This window comes from Heterodontus francisci, chromosome 12 (genome assembly GCF_036365525.1).
Source record: "Heterodontus francisci isolate sHetFra1 chromosome 12, sHetFra1.hap1, whole genome shotgun sequence".
NCBI classification, from domain to species: domain Eukaryota; kingdom Metazoa; phylum Chordata; class Chondrichthyes; order Heterodontiformes; family Heterodontidae; genus Heterodontus; species Heterodontus francisci.
In genome coordinates this window covers 99,773,890-99,792,004 of record NC_090382.1, presented here as the reverse complement: position 1 = coordinate 99,792,004, position 18,115 = coordinate 99,773,890, and the positions used below count along the sequence as shown (strand labels likewise).

The 18,115-nt window shown below is 44.1% G+C and overlaps 1 protein-coding gene across 3 annotated transcripts in view; it reads right to left on the bottom strand.

Annotated features, from left to right (window-relative positions):
• Nucleotides 1–1,209: 1,209 nt before the first annotated feature.
• LOC137375656 (fibroblast growth factor 1-like) overlaps nt 1,210–18,115 on the bottom strand; it is a 40,542-nt gene continuing 23,636 nt past the window's right edge. For all 3 annotated transcript variants that reach the window (XM_068043043.1, XM_068043042.1, XM_068043041.1), the window contains 3 exons: nt 15,213–15,418; nt 12,845–12,948; nt 1,210–2,626 (listed from right to left, as the gene is read on the bottom strand). In XM_068043043.1, coding sequence (XP_067899144.1) covers nt 2,432–2,626; nt 12,845–12,948; nt 15,213–15,381 — 468 coding nt within the window. In that variant the 5' untranslated portion in view covers nt 15,382–15,418 and the 3' untranslated portion in view covers nt 1,210–2,431. The remainder of the gene's footprint in view (nt 2,627–12,844; nt 12,949–15,212; nt 15,419–18,115) is intronic.

Genomic DNA, 18,115 nt, shown 5'->3' with positions numbered 1-18,115 from the left:
TAGATTCTTGTTAGGCAAACGAATCAAAGGTTACGGGGTGGGGGGGGGGGTGGTAGATGGGAGTGTGGAATTCGAGACACAAACAGATCAGCCATGATCTTATTGAATGGCAGAGCAGGCTCGAGGGGCTGAATGGCCTACCTCTGCTCCTAAATCATATGTTTGTATGTTCATATGTACATATATGATCTTTTACATCCACCTGAAAGGGCAGATGTTTAACACATCTCGAAACCACAACTCTTCCGAACTTGAGGCAAGAGTGTGATGAACACTTGCACAATATGATTAGGAAGAGTCAACATGGTTTTATGAAAGGGAAATCCTGTTTGACAAATTCATTAGAGCTGTTTGAAGGTATCACTAGCAGGGTAGATCAAAGGGAACCAGTGGATATTGTATACTTGGATTCTCAGAAGGTCCCACATGAGAACTTATTACATAATATGAGTTCATGGGATTAAGGGTAATATAGTAGCATGAATTGCGATTTGTTCAATGGACAGAAAAAAGAGTTGGAATAAACGGGTCATTTTGGGGATGGCAGGGTCTCCTGGTATCCAGTCTATAAAGTCCTCTCAGGATCTTATATGTTTCAATAAGATCACCTCTCATTCTTCTAAACTCCAAAGGGTATATGCCCAACCTGTTCAACCTTTCTTCATAACATAAGCCCTTTATCCCGGGAATTAGTCGAATGAACGTTTTATAAACTGCTTCTAACGCAATTATGTCCTTTTTCAAATAAGGAGACCAAAACTGTACACAAAACTCCAGATGTGGTCTCGTCAAGGTTCTGTACAGCTACAGTAAAACTTCCCTACTTTTATATTCCATTCCCCTTGCAAAAACCACCAATATTCCATTTGCCTTCCTAATCATTTGCTGTACCCGCATACTAACATTTTGTGATTCAAGTACCAGGACACCCAGATCCCTCTGAACCACCGACTTCTGCAATCTCTCTCCATTTAAATAGTACACAACTTTTCCACTCTTCCTGCCAAAGTGGACAAGTTCATAGAGTCCTTTTTTCAATGGTTTGATTGGTGACAATCGATTTCAACTCAAAGCGAATAACATTAGGGCCACATTTTCTGCTTACCAGCACTCGAGTCACTGGGCATTTGTGATATCCTGATCACTTTATCATGTCCCTTTATTACATAATTTCAGGGACACTAAGATTATAAAAAGGAAAACAATATCCACGGATTTCACTCTTTATTTACTGATTTCATCCAAACAATTAAACAATAAATCCACACTTACAGTTTACAGAGAGCACAGTGAACTGGATTCACGTCACCTTTTGGGATGGCTGCTTAAAGCAGGCGACTTTTGAAATGAGGTGACAAATGCTGATATATGATGTCTGAAGACCCAAATATGAGGATAGGTTTTTCTGAGTCCTCACTCTAAACAAGGTATGTGGCGCATTGCGTTCATGGGCACCCCACTTGTATTTTTCCAATTCAGACTTGTCACAGGCAGAGGTTTTACCAACTGTTCAGGAGTCTCCAGGAATTAAAGACAAATCATTGTCCTCAAGCAACCTGGGGGGAAAACTTATAAGGGCATTCAAAAAAAAATCATTTTACATTTTTTTGAACACTTTCATTTATTAGTTACAAAATATTGGAGCTATGAAAAATAAATGACCGTTTGACTGGGGGGGGGGGGGAGGGGGTGCGGGGTGGTGGTGTTGGAACATTGAGGTCATGTGATGAAACCTCCAAGAATACATCCAGAGTTGGCAACCAAAGGCACGCCGAGTACTTCACTGCAGATGGAGATTCAGAAAATCTACTCTCTAACATTATTTGTGGAAAGTGTCAACGACTGGTCCAGCTGCTGAACACAGATCCCTATTGGCCCCTCGTCCCACAGTTGAGGAGGCATATTCCTGATATGTTAATGAACTGTAAACTTCCAGAAAACTCCTGTTTCCTTCTCTAGTCTGTTTGGCTCAGTCAGGGAGACACAATTATCCTCCCTCAGTGGCTCGGGCTAGCAAGCGTAAAAAATTAGCCCGGATCCCTGTTCCCAATCTCTACACAGCCACTGCTGCTATTAAGTATCTCATGTACATGCTATCCAGGGAGGTCAGGATTGGCTTGGCTCTGGTGCCCTCGACTGACTCTCACCATCTAGGCTTCCATGTGAAGGGTGGCCACTTCAGTGAGGTGCCAGAAGGCACATGGTGCCCCAGGAGCCATGCAACCCACTCCCCCCATGGAGATTCAGCACTTTCAGGACAAGAAGGTAGAACAGGGGCGAAAAACGAGGGGAAAAAAACAATTCAGGTGCCGCTCCGTTTGCCTTTCATTATCATCATTGATAATGCCGCCACATTGATCGTGTGGGGCACACTTCAATACTTTTGGAGGCTGTTTCAACCAGGTGGCTGTTTAATGCTGCGTTTATACTTTTAATCACTTGTCACTTGCATGGGAAGGAACAGGATTGCTTTCTGTCCAACATTAGTTTTTGGTCCTGGTTTGGCATTTCCGTTCTTTCGAATGGCGACGTACCAGTTCCTTTCCATGTACTCCTTAGACTTGTAGGTGTTATAACCGTTCTCCTCTAATGTTTCCAGGAAGAAACATTCAGCTGTCGGGGCTGGCTGAGTATAAAACAGAAGGAATAGAAATAAACAATTAATAATGAAAAGAGCTCCCCCCAGTGGCTTCGTAGGTAATGCCACAGCCTGGTACGACACAGGTCAGGAAGATCCCAGTTTGAACAAAAGAAAGTCTTGCATTTATATAGTGCCTTTTATGACCTTAGGATATGATGGTGGGAACCTCAGGAGAATGTTGGAAAGAATCATCCACTTGTATTTCTGGCTGAGGAAAGCCATAAACACTTCAGACTTGTCTTTTGCACTCATGTTGGATTTCACTATCTTTGATGATAGGGATGTTCATGGAATCTCCTCCCCTCATTTGTTGTTTAATTGTCCACCACCATTCATGACTGGAAATGGCAGAGCTTGACTCTGATCCATTGGTTTTGGGAGCACTTAGTTCTGTCTATAGCATGCTGCTCCTGTTGGTTGGCAGGCTTGCAGTCAGCAGTTTAGCACCTCATTTTCACCTACACCCCATGATGCTCTTTGCATGCTCTTCTACATTCCTCTTGAGGTTACAGATTGTGGTGGAATACAGTTCTGCTGCTGCTGATGCTCCACAGCGCCTCACGGATGCCCAATTTTGAGCTGCTAGATCTGTTCTGAATCTATCCCATTTAGCATGGTGTAGTGCCAAACAACATAATAGAGGATGTATACAATGTGTCTGTGGGACTTGATCTTTACAAAGACAGTGCAGTGGTCACTTCTACCAATACTGTCATGATCCTAATCTGATACTTGATCCTGAAGAAGGAAAATGAGGGAAACCACTGTTTTCAGTGGCTGAAAGGTTGGTAACCAGAGGGCATGGAACTATCCAGTCAGTCCCACTCCCCCCGCTCGATCCCCGTAGCCCTGCAAGTCTATTTCCTTCAAGTGGCCATACAACTTCCTCTTGAAGTCATTGATTGTCTCCACTTCCACCACCCTTGTGGGCAGCGAGTTCCTGGTCATTACCACCCGCTGCATAAAAGGTGCTTCCTCATATTCCTCCTGCATCTCTTGCCCAAAACTTGCGATCTGTGTCCCCTAGTCCTTGTACCATTAGATAATGGGAACAGTGTTTCCTTGTCAAACTAATCTGTCAAACTAAGCCTGTCATAATCTTGTACACTTCTATTAAATCTCCCTACAATCTCCTTTGTTCTAAGGAGAACAAACCAGCTTTTCCAACCTAACCTTCTAACTAAAATCCTCCATCTCTGGAATCATACTGGTAAACCTCCTCTGCACCCTTTCAAGGACCCTCACATACTCCCTGAAGTGTGGTGACCAGAACTGGATGCAGTACTCCAGTTGGCCCCTAACCAGAGCTTTATAAAAGTTCAGCATAACTTCAGATTCAATAGTGGCCTTCAAAAGGCAATTAGATAAATACTTCAAGGAGAAAAATTGCAGGGGTATGGAGAAAGAGCAGGGGAGTGGAACTTACTGCATTGCTGTTTGATTGAGTTGGCACTAACATGACGGGACGAATGGTCTCGTTCTGTGCTGTGTTATTCTGTGATTCTAGACATGCCAACTGCTTTACAGACAATGAAATATGCTTAAGTGTAGTCACTGGTGTAATGTAGGTTAAAAGAAAATAGGAACAGGAGGAGGCCATTCACCCTATTGAACCTGTTCCACCATAGAGTAAGACCATGGCTGATTTGTGTCTCAACTCCATCTACTCGCCTTGATTCCATATCCATTAATACCCTTACATAACAAAACTCTATCCATCAATTTTGAAATTTTCCATTGACCCCCCAGCCTCAACAGCTTTTTGAGGCAGCGAGTTCCAGATTTCCATTACCCTTTGTGTGAAACAGTATTTCCTGACATCCACCCAGAACAGCCTCACTGTAATTTTAAGGTGATGCTTCCTGTCTTGGACTCCACCACCAGAGGAAATAGTTTCTCTCTATCCACCCTATCAAATTCTTCAATCATTTTAAACCACTCAGTTAGCTCACCACTTAATCTTCTCTCCTCAAGGGAATACAAGCCTAGTCTATGCAACCTGTCCTCGTAATTTAACCCAGTTAATATCAGTATCATTCTGAATGCTGGTTTATGCTGGATCAGTTCATCTCAACTGGGCTGCATGCAAGTTGGGGTGCTCCAATTTCCTTTAATACCCCTGGGCTAGGGAGGGAAAGGAAAAGCAACCTAGGTTGCTGCTCTTGAATGTCATCCAATGATCCAGCTCTGGACCTGTGTAAATAGTAGGTGAGAGCAGGGATGAACCTAACTGTGATGTCCCCACCCATAGTTAAATGACCTGCTAACGATCACTGTCAGGACCCAATTGGCCACTTTGAAGAGGTAATGAAGGAGCTGCCAGAACCTGTAGAATTGTATTCCAGCATTAAGTCAGTGCCTTCAGGAGGGGAAAGGAGAAGGTTAGGAAAAAAAGAAATGTCAATAAGCAATGAGTTGGTGTTATTCTAAAGTAAATGCAGCTCTCGGGGTGGGTAACAGAAGTGCAGGAGGGGACACTCTTGGGAGATTAGAGTTAAGCAGTAAGAACTTGCATTCATATTGTGACTTTTTACAATCTCAGGACCTTCCGAGGCATTCCAAAGTCAATGTTTTATGCTTGAAGTGCAGACACAGTTGTTACGTAGGCAAATGCGGCAGCCAATTTGCACAATGCAAGGTCCAACAAACAGCGAATGAGATGAATAACTGACTATTATGTATTTGCTGACACAGGTTAAGGAAGAATATTGGTCATGGCATCGCAGAAACTCCCTGTGACTAATGCCAAGAAAGCTTTTACATCCATGTGAACAGGAAGACAGGGCCTCAGCTAAATACTTCATCCAAAGGTTAGGTCCACAGCTAACAGAACATTTCCTTGCAATGTCAGTCTGGAATCCATAACATTATAATTTAGAGACAAGAATATTATTAACTGAGCCAAGTTGGCTCTCATAAGATATGCATTACATTATTAGTAGAATAGAGTGGTTACAGCACTGAAGGAGGGCCATTCAGCCTATCGTGTCTGTGCAGGCTCTCTGCAAGAGCAACTCAGCTACTGCCACACCCCCACTTTTTTCACTGTAGCCCTGCAATTTTTTTTCTCTTCAGAAATATGGGTGGCACAGTGGCTCAGTGGTTAGCACTGCAGCCTCACAGCTCCAGGGACCCAGGTTCGATTCTGGGTACTGCCTGTGCGGAGTTTGCAAGTTCTCCCTGTGTCTGCGTGGGTTTTCACTGGGTGCTCCGGTTTCCTCCCACATCCAAAGACTTGCAGGTGATAGGTAAATTGGCTGTTGTAAATTGCCCCTAGTGTAGGGAGGGAATATGGGATTACTCTAGGGTTGTTGGTCGGCACAGACTCGGTGGGCCAAAGGGCCTGTTTCAGTGCTGTATCTCGAAATAAAAAAAAAATTATTCAATACCCTTCTTGAAAGCCACGATTGAATCTGCCTCTGCCACAGTCTCAGGCTGTTCATCTTAAAATAAGAGCATTTCCCTATTCACTATATTAATGAAGGTGATACCCCATTTATTCTTTGTTAAAATAGAAGACAGAGGAATTTTACATTAATGCAGTTATTACTGATATCATATTACAGGGCTTCAGTTGCATTGTTGGGGCAGAGTGCAAATAACTTTATTCTTCCTCAAAACTGCACTATTTTTTGTAACATACAAGCAGGATAGGTCATTCAGCCCCTCAAGTCTGTTCCACCATTCCATTAGATCATAGCTGATTGTACTTTGACTCCATGTACCCATCTCGGTTCTGTAACCCTTAATATTCTTGCCTAATAAAAATAATTTTCGGGAATATTTAATGGTCACACATCAAAAATATTCTATTTTCCCAGCTCTGACATGTCACAATTTCATGAGCACAGTTTACACAAAAAATATACCATTACAATAAAAGACAATATCTAAATCCAGCTTGGATGCAATTAGCTTAAAGTGTTAATGAGTACGAGGTGCTGAAAACTAGAGTTAATGCAGAAGCATCAGAATTCTGTCAATCGCAAGTCCTTTTCTCTTCAGAAAGTTTTGACCCGCCTACTTCTACCTCCGTAACATTGCCTGAATCTGCCCTGCCTCAGCTCATCAGCTGCTGAAACCCTCATCCATGCCTTTGGTACCTTTAGACTCGACTATCCCAATGCACTCCTGGCCAGCCTCCCATCTTCTATCCTCCATAAACTTGAACTCATCCAACATACTGCTGCTCATTTTCTAACTTGCACCAGATCCTGTTCATCCATTACCCCTGTGCTCACTGATTTACACGGGCACCTGGTCCGGCAACACCTCAATCTTAAAACTCTCATCCTTTTTTTCAAATCCTTCCATGTCCTCAGCCATCCCTATCGGTGTAACCTTCTCCAGCCCTACAGCCCTTTGAGATCTTGAGCTCCTCTAATACTGCCCTCTTGCACATCTCCTATTTTAATTGCTCTACCATTGGTGATCCTGCCTTCAGCTGCCAAAAGCTTAAACTTTGGAATTCCCTCCCTAAACCTTTCCACCTCACTATCCTCTTTAAAGACACTCCAGTATTGACTATGCTTTCTGATCTAAGTGGACATGATTCATGCTTAAACTCTGCCAATACGGCCTATTGCTAATAGCAGAACAAGGTTATTAAGCAGCTAAGATAGGAACAGGAGTTGACCATTCAGTCCCTCGAGTCTGATCTGCCATTCAATTGGATAATGGCTGATTTGTGTCTTAGCTCCATTTACTTGCCTTGGTTCCGTAATCCTTAATACATTTGCCTAACAAAAACCTAACCATCTCAGTCATAAAGATGGAGCGAGCAGGAAGCTGCCGACACTGATTTAACTAAGATAGTACAAATAGTTTGTGTTTGGAAGATGCTAAAATCTTGGCCTTGAAAGCTATCAAGCAGCCACCATTAGATGTGTATTGTGCTTGACTGAAATGCCCTTTCTCAAGCTCCTCATGAAGACAATTGTGTAAACAATGGCCACAAATTTAACTCTCCCCTGTCTGGCAGAAATGTATTGGGGGGAAGGGAAGGTGCGGGGAGCAGTTAAAATGAGAGAGCCACTTACCCCCTCTGTTTCTGCTGTTTTCATATCATGTTCCAGGTTTAACTTGCTCTTTTGAGCAGGTGAGCGGGATACTCGCAGGATGTCAGCAGGAACCAGTTTGCAGATTTAGACAGAGGCCTGAGCAGGCAGGGGTTCATGGGCCAGAAGAGGCCAAGCAAGGTAAGTTTTAAAATTTAATTTTAGGTTTCCTTGTGGGCCAGGGAGAAGCAAAGGTCCTTCTTTGGGCCTCACAAAGAAGTCTTGGGCTTCCTTTGTCAAGTCTCCCACTGCCACCGGTCCCCCCTCCCCCTCCCCCCCCCCAGTTAAGTATCCAGGGCTCCCCCTTTCCCCATTTAAGTGATTGCCTAAACCATTAGTACAGGTCCCTGGCTGTGGCCTCCTGCTCCCTGAATTCCTGCCCACCCACCAGGTAATAGATTGGCTGGGTTCAGGTATGTCACTGAAAAAAATCAATGGAAATGAGGCCCTTCCGTTAAGATCAGTCGAGCCTCCATGTCCCCAGACTCCCTTGGTGCCCCATCCACTTTGGGGCTTGTATACACCTTCTAAAATCAGGGCCATTGTTTTTTGGGGAGACACTGAAGCACCATGTGTGCCCGTAGAGCTTGTGAGGAGACAATGCCTTTGAGAAGGAAGGGAGGGGAGTAAATTGGCAAGGAAGTCTTTCTTCAAATGTAAAAAAGTAGTGAATCAGACATAGGTTCCTGTCTGACTGCAAATCATGATAATATTTCTTTTTGTGACAAAGTGATGCAGGACTGCAACATTATTCTTTTGGGCCTCCTTATCTCGAGAGACAATGGATACGCGCCTGGAGGTGGTCAGTGGTTTGTGAAGCAGCGCCTGGAGTGGCTATAAAGGCCAATTCTGGAGTGACAGGCTCTTCCACAGGTGCTGCAGAGAAATTTGTTTGTTGGGGCTGTTGCACAGTTGGCTCTCCCCTTGCGCCTCTGTCTTTTTTCCTGCCAACTACTAAGTCTCTTCGACTCGCCACAATTTAGCCCTGTCTTTATGGCTGCCCGCCAGCTCTGGCGAATGCTGGCAACTGACTCCCACGACTTGTGATCAATGTCACACGATTTCATGTCACGTTTGCAGACGTCTTTATAACGGAGACATGGACGGCCGGTGGGTCTGATACCAGTGGCGAGCTCGCTGTACAATGTGTCTTTGGGGATCCTGCCATCTTCCATGCGGCTCACATGGCCAAGCCATCTCAAGCGCCGCTGACTCAGTAGTGTGTATAAGCTGGGGGTGTTGGCCGCTTCAAGGACTTCTGTGTTGGAGATATAGTCCTGCCACCTGATGCCAAGTATTCTCCGAAGGCAGCGAAGATGGAATGAATTGAGGCGTCGCTCTTGGCTGGCATATGTTGTCCAGGCCTCGCTGCCGTAGAGCAAGGTACTGAGGACACAGGCCTGATACACTCGGACTTTTGTGTTCCGTGTCAGTGCGCCATTTTCCCACACTCTCTTGGCCAGTCTGGACATAGCAGTGGAAGCCTTACCCATGCGCTTGTTGATTTCTGCATCTAGAGACAGGTTACTGGTGATAGTTGAGCCTAGGTAGGTGAACTCTTGAACCACTTCCAGAGCGTGGTCGCCAATATTGATGGATGGAGCATTTCTGACATCCTGCCCCATGATGTTCGTTTTCTTGAGGCTGATGGTTAGGCCAAATTCATTGCAGGCAGACGCAAACCTGTCGATGAGACTCTGCAGGCATTCTTCAGTGTGAGATGTTAAAGCAGCATCGTCAGCAAAGAGGAGTTCTCTGATGAGGACTTTCCGTACTTTGGACTTCGCTCTTAGACGGGCAAGGTTGAACAACCTGCCCCCTGATCTTGTGTGGAGGAAAATTCCTTCTTCAGAGGAACATTATAGGAGTTAGAGAAGCTTGTTTGCTAGAGGAAAGAACATTGATCTGATATTTTCATTCCAGCAACTATGAATTTGAAGGTTACTTTTCACAGTTGCTCTTCCAGTTTGTTTTGCTTCGGGGGAGTGTAGAGCTTGGAGAGGGCAGGTGAGGAGTGTTTCCTTTGTCTTATAACAGTAATTTACAAAGATGTTACCACTCCTATACTTATCTCTTAGAAGGGAATCAAGCTGTGGGATGTGATTTATGGCCTGACAGGAAGGAGCAAGAAAAAGAATAGCAAGGAAGGAAAGCAGGAGGGGGAGGGACAAGGGAAGGAAGCTGTTATGGACACACACATTGTGGAGGGCCCTTTGTGATCAAAGAATCCTTTGCTAGTACAGCACATGTTTGTGTTTCTGCTGTGGTGAAGTAGAAAGTAAAAAGAAAGTCTGTTTTGGTGATATTGGTTGAGAGATAAATATTGGCCAGGCTGAGAGAACTCGCCTGCTTGTCTTTGACATTTTGCTATTGGATCTTTACATCCACCCGAAAGCACAAATGGGGCCTCAGATTAGCGTCTCATCCAAAAGACGGCACTCGGAGTGTTGGCTTAGATTTTATGCTCAAGTCTCTGGAGTGGAGCATTAACCCACAACCTTCTGACACAGACTGCTACCCACTGACAGGCACAGCTGACACTCAGGCTGAAGTGGGATTTTTACTCTATTCTCTCTCCTTGACGTTGCTGGTTCCACAGTGTCAGACATGTTCTGGAATCTTGCCTAGGTGACCATTCTTCATTCTTCATCATAAAAGCAAGTTTAGCCAATCAACAGCTGAGCTACAGAGATTATGGAAATCATGCATTTGTTCCCCTGTCCCTTTTGTTATCAGAAAGGGCAGTGATAGGGGTACCAGAATTGCCCTTCCTGGCCCTGGGTTTGGGGAGTGAGTTGGGGTACAAGATAACAGGGGTTACTCCTCCCGATTGCAGTCCAGCAATGCCCTATTAAAAGTCTGTCTTTTGTGATGACAGGATCAGGCTTGACTGAGATATTGTTGTTGTCGCGTTCCCTGCTGACTTTCATTTTCAAACTCATAAATGAAAAGCAGTAGGTGAAGGCTTTGCTAGGATTCTCCTGGTATTCATTGTCAAGAATCATTTATGAAGAGTTGTCACTTTGCTAAAATAATGAAGAAAAAAACACATAGCAGGAAGCCATGCTATCTGTTTCACCTTGGAAATTGATGACTGAGTTCTCTCATGTGTAAAGCTGTACAGTTTCTGATGGTTTTATGGCACTGGAGACTCCTTTTTTTGGGTCTTGCAAGCTGCCTATGGATTAATTGCTCATTGTGGTGTTTGGATAATGTACAGAGCTGGTTCCTATATCTGTGCATACACTGATGGTTTATGCACTGGCCTCAAACAGATTTACAAAGAGTAATTGGGGACCAGTACACAGAGATTGTCATACCTCTACCATTGGTGGCTGTGCCATCAGCTGCCAAGGCTTTCAGCTCTGGAATTCCCTCCCTAAACCTCTCCGCCTCTCTTCCTCTCTCTCCTCTTTAAAAAGTCGCCTCTTAAAAACTACCTCTTTGACCAAGATTTTGGTCATCTGTAGCAATATCTCTTTGTGGCTTGCTGTCAAATTTTTCTGATAATACTCCTGTGAAGCCCCTTGGGATGTTTTTACTACATTAAAGGCGCTATATTAATGCAAGTTGTCGCATTATTGCAGCACTGATTTCCTGAGGCCAGATCCCAAAGGCAAAAGGGATATTAACTGACTTTACCTGAGACAATATAACTCAATATAAATCTCCCACACGTTCTAACGGCTAAATGCTATAAGTTGTTTTTATCGACCCATACAGGTTGAAACATTTTGGCTTCTGAACTTGATGCTAGATCTCTTGTTGGTGAACCTGTCCCAGTTTTAGTGCTCCCAAAGTGTCAAATGTTCTTGTGATCAGAAGGAACTTTGTAAATTTCATGGGGTATCAGATGATCTCAGCTAGGCAGAGGTAGCGGGATAACAGTCTGCATTCAGTGTCCCAAGGTTAGGGAAAGGGTACCGACAGCCAGGGTTCTGCTGCTGATCTCAATACAGAGGCACCCACCAACCCACCCATCCCCCTGTGCATTGGAGATCTTAACAACCCTCTGTGTGAAGAAATTTCTCCTCATTTACCTTTAGGTTCTTTTACCAATTATTTTAAATCTATTTGAACTCTAGTTACCAACCCCCTTTCCAGAGGAAATAGTTCCTCCTTACTTGCTCTATTAAAACCCTCCATTAGGTCTCCCTTCAAACCTCTCTGTTTTAAGGAGAAAAATCCCAGTTTCTCCAATCTCTCCACATAACTGAGCTCCCTCATTCCTGGTATCCTGGTAAGTTTCCTCCGTAATCTCTCCAGGATCAAATGTGGTGCCCAGAAGTGAACACAAAGCTACAGCTGAGACCTAATCAGAGATTTGTAAAGCTTTAGCATAATTATTTTTTATTCTTTCATGGGATGCGACTGTCACTGGCAAGGCCAGTATTTGTTGCCAATCCCTATTCACCCTTGAGAAAGTGGTGGTGAGCCACCTTCTTGAACTGTTGCAGTCCATTTGGTGTAGGTGCACCCACAGTGCTGTTAGGAAGGGAGTTCCAGGTTTTTGACGCAGCGACAGTGAAGGAACAGTGATATAGTTCCAAGTCAGATGGTGTATGGCTTTGAGGGGAACTTACATGTGATGGTGTTCCCATGTATCTGCTGTCTTTGTCCTTCTAGGTGGTAGAGGTCGTGGGTTTGGAAGGTGCTGTTGAAGGAGGCTTGGGGAGTTCCTTGTTTATGTATTAATGTCTCTAGTTACAAAGCCAAGTATCTCATACATTTTCTTAACAGCCTTCCCAACTTGCCATACCCCCTTCAGAGATTTGTGAATATGCATCTCTAGGTCCCTCTGCTCTTGCACCCTCTCAAAATAGTACCATTTAGATTATACGACTTCTCCATGTTGTTTCCTCCAAAGTGCATGATTTCATTCCTTCTAAGACAAATAGCTTGCCAATAACTGTCTAGGCTAACACATGCAGAATGATCACTTGGCTGGGGTAACGGAGAATGGCTCGCGCCTGTGAATTCGAACCCCAGCATGACCTTCAGGACAAGAGGGGGAAAACAAAATCCAATTGGAAATCCATGATCAGGATTATTTAGTTGAGCAACATTGTCATCCTAAATCTAGATAACATAGTTCAATATGTATTCAAATATGAAAATCCAACAAAATATGAGGGTTTCTTCTTACCAAGGCATGAAGCTGTCCCATTTCGCTCATTGCTAGGTAGCGCCCAGCCTCAATTCCTTGAATTGTCACCACTCCTCTACTTACAGCCTGCAGCTGGAGCTGAACTGAAGAAAGATGAATTATATTCATGATGACACGTTAAAAACTAGAGATACTACAACACCCTGAGGGGTTCTGATGTTTTGAAATGCATTTATGGTGCGCATGGGTATGTCTGTTGAGAGAAGATCCCATGGAGGAAATATTCCATGGGCAGCAACCATTCCACTGTGCTCTGTGGCACAGCACGTTGATGGGGCAAAGCAGTAAGCTGCTTGGCAGCCTCGTCTTAACTCAGAGTGAAACACACCATGGAGTCTTGTGTTGTTTTGAGTTCAGTACTGAAATGCTTAACAAGTTTGCACAATGAAGATTTGTCCTGCAGCTTTAGGAGATCAATGAGCTTAATGTGGCTTCTTTGATCTTTTCTGGCTGTTTCGTTTTCTCGTTTCAGATTGGTGTTGAAGGTAATGCCCTGTTTCCTCACAGTTCTGTTTTGCTTCCTTCTCGTTTAACCAAGAATGCAATAATTCTGGCAAAACTACTGTAACGTAGAGTAGGATAACAGAATACATGCCTTGGAGAAGACAAGGCCCAAGGTTATATGACTTACAATTAATTTACAACTTAATTAAAAATCAAACAAAATTAATCTAATCTCAGGCATGAAGGGGTAGTACTCTAACGATACCTGCACCATAAAGTCTATATGTGAGAAAGAGAGCAAGTGGGAGACATAGAAGAAGAGAAAGAGAGGGAAGAGAAGGAAAGCAAGTGAGCACAAGATTTTCAAGCCCTCGGCCTAGGCTGCATTTACACCAGGTCTCGGGGTAATTCTAAAATATTCCCAAATGGGGCATTATCCAGTCCCTCAAGGCACCTCATCTTGGAGTTATCTGATCACAAAATGCCCTATTATTGGGACATCCCAACACACTCCTCATCAGTTTGGTAGCATTACAATTGCCCTTCTGAGATCTGATACCCCTGCTCTCCAAATGGAAAATGCACCACATGACACTAAACTATAGAGTCAAGGAGTTCCCAGGCTCTGGTCTGTTCCACATTAGGCAAACTCAGTAGGGGCATTACAATTGGACTCAGTATCCTAGGGCTAGGAAGGGAAAAATATAATCTGTTATCCTGATCGCCATCAACTCCCTTACGATGGGCAGGAAAGAGTGTGGTGGGAGTGGGGTGGGGAGGGGGAGGGGTTGGGGGAATTAAAAGTGAAATAAGTGGAATGTGTTCCCAACCCTCCGTGAGAGGCAGGATGCTTAATTAACATATTTAAATCAGGCTCCCACATTGCAATTTTGGAACCCAATTTGAAACTTATTGCTGCTGCATGGGGTTCCTGGGGGTCAGTGATTCGAGGTGGGAGCTGCTGGCTCCCCAAGGTAGGTGGCTATTTCAGCACTCCCTATGGGCCGGAAGAAACAGGCATGCTCTCCCAGGCCCATCCAGGAAGTCTTTGGTCTCACACAGCTCGATAGCCAGCCTTTCCCCACTGCTCCCCCACCCTAGCCTCGATCGCTACCTTCTCCCCTGCCCCAGCTACCATGATGATCAGCCTTCCTCCCCCACCAGATTGCCAGGGACTGTCCCCCAAGGATCCCATGGCTGCGGCTTCCTGCTGCTGGTGCTGTTTCCAGCCCACTGCCAGGCTGTCCTCTTGGCCTGCTGCCGGGCAGGAAACAGAGCTAGAGGATGTTAATGAGGCCCTGCCGTTAAAATCGATGGGACCTCCGTGTCCCGGCCTTGCCAGGCTCTTTGGCTATTTTTGGCCTCACGTAGCCCCACCCCCACCACCATAAATAAAAGGACTCCACTGTTGGAAAATACACAAGCAGATACAGTTGAAGACTGGATTTGGATTGGCAGTGATGCCGAGACTCACAATTGCTACTTGGGAGCAGTACTGGAAGGATGCAGGCTTGGGAGAGGAAAAGAGAAATAAAGAAAAGCTATGAAACTGTTTGAACTTAAACCTTTATTCCTTGTGGACTTGATTATAGCACGTTTTTCAAAGGGAAAGTGCAGTAACGCACAGCAACAGAACTTTGTTTCACCCTGCTGTAAAGTTTAAATGTTTTTAAAAAACAAGTTCAAATCTTTGTGCTGAAAAACCAACAAGGCATCACCCTTTTAAGTTTTGTTCCCCTGAAACTTTTCTGGAATCCTTGTTCTTCTAGCTGCTAAGAATCCTTAGTGAATTGAACATGGAAAGTTTCAAAGCTGTTGCCAAGCAACACAAGTCCAAACACACACACACACACACGCACTCTTAACCAATGCCGTGTGCACGATGGCTAAAAAGAATTCTCACTGTATAAGTCGCTGCGGTCTCTCGTCCCCTCCACTTGCCCGTCAGGGAGAATTCGCATAAAATGCCCTCCATTTGCACAGTACAACAGCTTTGGGTCTTTGTAACTCCCCAGAAAGTGACTTAAGGAATTGGACAAGTTTGATAAAGTTGTCACAGTTCCAGCATCCATGTTGCCTCCGGCCCAGTGTTCATATGGCTCTTCACCCCTGCAATAAATCAACAGGCACGTAAAAAACCATGCACTTCAAGGAATGCCAGTTTAGGAAATAAAATCATAAAAAATCAGAAGTCCACGTCACAAGTATATTTATATATTTTCTAGGCTTGTTTTCACCCTAAGGCTTGTTCCCCTCCTCTCCCACAAGCTCTGGTATCTTTCCCGTATGAATCTAGACTACGAGTGTTGACAAGCTACTCAGCAGCAAAAGGCATCACAGTCAAGTCTGATCCTGTTGTCATCTGACACACACACAAAAAACACAAATATGCATAAGCAGACACACAGATACAGGTTATCCTAGACTGGGCATTATGCAATGAGAAAGGATTAATTAACAATCTTGTTGTGCGGGGTCCCTTGGGGAGGAGTGACCATAACATGATAGAATTCTTCATTAAGGTGGAGAGTGAAGTAGTTGAATCCGAAACTAGGGTCCTGAATCTAAATAGAGGAAACTATGAAGGTATGAGGCGCTAGTTGGCTATGATAGGTTGGGGGACTTTACTAAAAAGGTTGACAGTGGATAGGCAATATTTAAAGAATGTGTGCATGAATTACAACAATTATTCCTTCCTGTCTGGTGCAAAAATAAAACCAGAAAGGTGGCTCAATTGTGGCTTACAAAAGAAATTAGGGATAGTATTAGATCCAAAGAGGAGGCATATAAAATTGCCAGAAAAAGCAGCAAGTCTGAGGATTGGGAGCAGTTTAGAATTAGCAAAGGAGGACAAAGAGGTTGATTAAGCAGGGGAAAATAGAGTGTGAGAGTAAACTTGCGGGGAACATAAAAACAGACTGTAAAAACTTCTATAAATATGTGAAGAGAAAAAGATTAGTGAAGACAAATGTAGGTCCCTTACAGTCAGAAACGGAGGAAATTATAATGGCAGAACAAAGAAATGGCAGAACAATTAAACACATACTTTAGTTCTGTCTTCACAAAGGAGGACACAAATAACCTCCTAGAAATGTTAGGCAACCAAAGCTCTAATGAGAGGGAGGCATTGAAGGAAATCAGTATTAGTAAAAAAATAGTGCTAGGGAAATTAATGGGGTTAAAGGCTGACAAATCCCCAGGGCCTGATAATCTACATCCAAGAGTACTAAAGGAAGTGGCCCTGGAAATAATGGATGCATTGGTGGTCATTTTCCAAAATTCTATAGACTCTGGAGCAATTCCTACGGATTGGAGGGTGGCAAATGTAACCCCACTATTTAAAAAAGGAGGGAGAGAAAAAACAGGGAACTACAGACTAGTTAGCCTGACATCAGTAGTGGGGAAAATGCTAGAGTCTATTATAAAGGATGTGATAGCAGAACACCTAGAAAGCATAAATGGGGTTGGGTAATGTCAGCATGGGTCTACAAAAGGGAAGTCATGCTTAACAAATCTACTGGAGTTTTTCGAGGATGTAACTAGTAGAATAAATAAGGGAGAACTAGTGGATCTGGTGTATTTGGATTTTCAGAAGATTTTTGATAGGGTCTCACATAAGAGGTTAGTGTGCAAAATTAAAGCACATGGGATTGGGGGAATATACTGGCATGGGTTGAGAATTGGTTGACAGACAGGAAACAGAGAGTAGGAATAAATGGGTTTTTTCCGGGTGGCAGGCAGTGACTAGTGGGGTACTGCAGGGATCAGGGCTTGGGCCCCAGCTATTCACAATATATATTAATGACTTGGGTGAGGGAACTAAATGTAACATTTCCAAGTTTGCAGATGACACAAAGTTGAGGAGCAATGTGAGCTGTGAGGTGGATGCAAAGGGGCTCCAATGTGATTTGGACAAGTTGGGTGAGTGGGCAAATATATGGCAGATACAGTATAACATGGATCAATGTGAGGTATCCACTTTGGTTGTAAAAACAGAAAGGCAGATTATTATCTGAATGGTGATAGATTGGGAAAGGGGGAGGTGCAACGAGACCTGGGTGTCCTTGTACACTAGTCGCTGAAAGCAAGTGTTCGGGTGCAGTAGGCAATTAGGAAGGCGAATGGTATGCTAGCCTTCACTGCAAGAGGATTTGAGTACAGGAGCAAGGATATCTTACTGCAGTTATACAGGGCCTTGGTGAGACCACATCTGGAGTATTGTGTGCAGTTTTGGTCTCCTTATCTTAGAAAGGATGTTCTTGCCTTGGAGGGAGTGCAAAAAAGATTTACTAGGCTGATTCCTGGGGTGGCAAGATTGATGTATGAGGAGAGATTGGGTCGACTAGGCCTATATTCACTAGAGTTTAGAAGAATGAGAGGGGATCTCATAGAAACCTATAAAATTCTAACAGGACTAGGCAGGTTAGATGCAGGGAGGATGTTCCCAATGGCTGGGGAGTCCAGAACCAGGGGTCACAGTCTCAGGATACGGGATATGCCATTTAGAACCGAGATGAGGAGAAATTTCTTCACTCAGAGGGTGGTGAACCTGTGAAATTCTCTACTGCAGAAGGCAGTGGAGGCCAAGTCATTCAATATATTCAAGAAGGAGATAGATATATTTCTTAATGCCAATGGGATCAAGGGATATGGGGAGAAGCGGGAACAGGGTGCTAAATTAGACAATCAGCCATGATCTTTTTTTGAATGGTGGAGCAGGCCCAAAGGGCCGAATGGCCTACTCCTGCCCCTATTTTCTATGTTTCAATGTTTTACATGCACACACGCACACACGCACACACACAG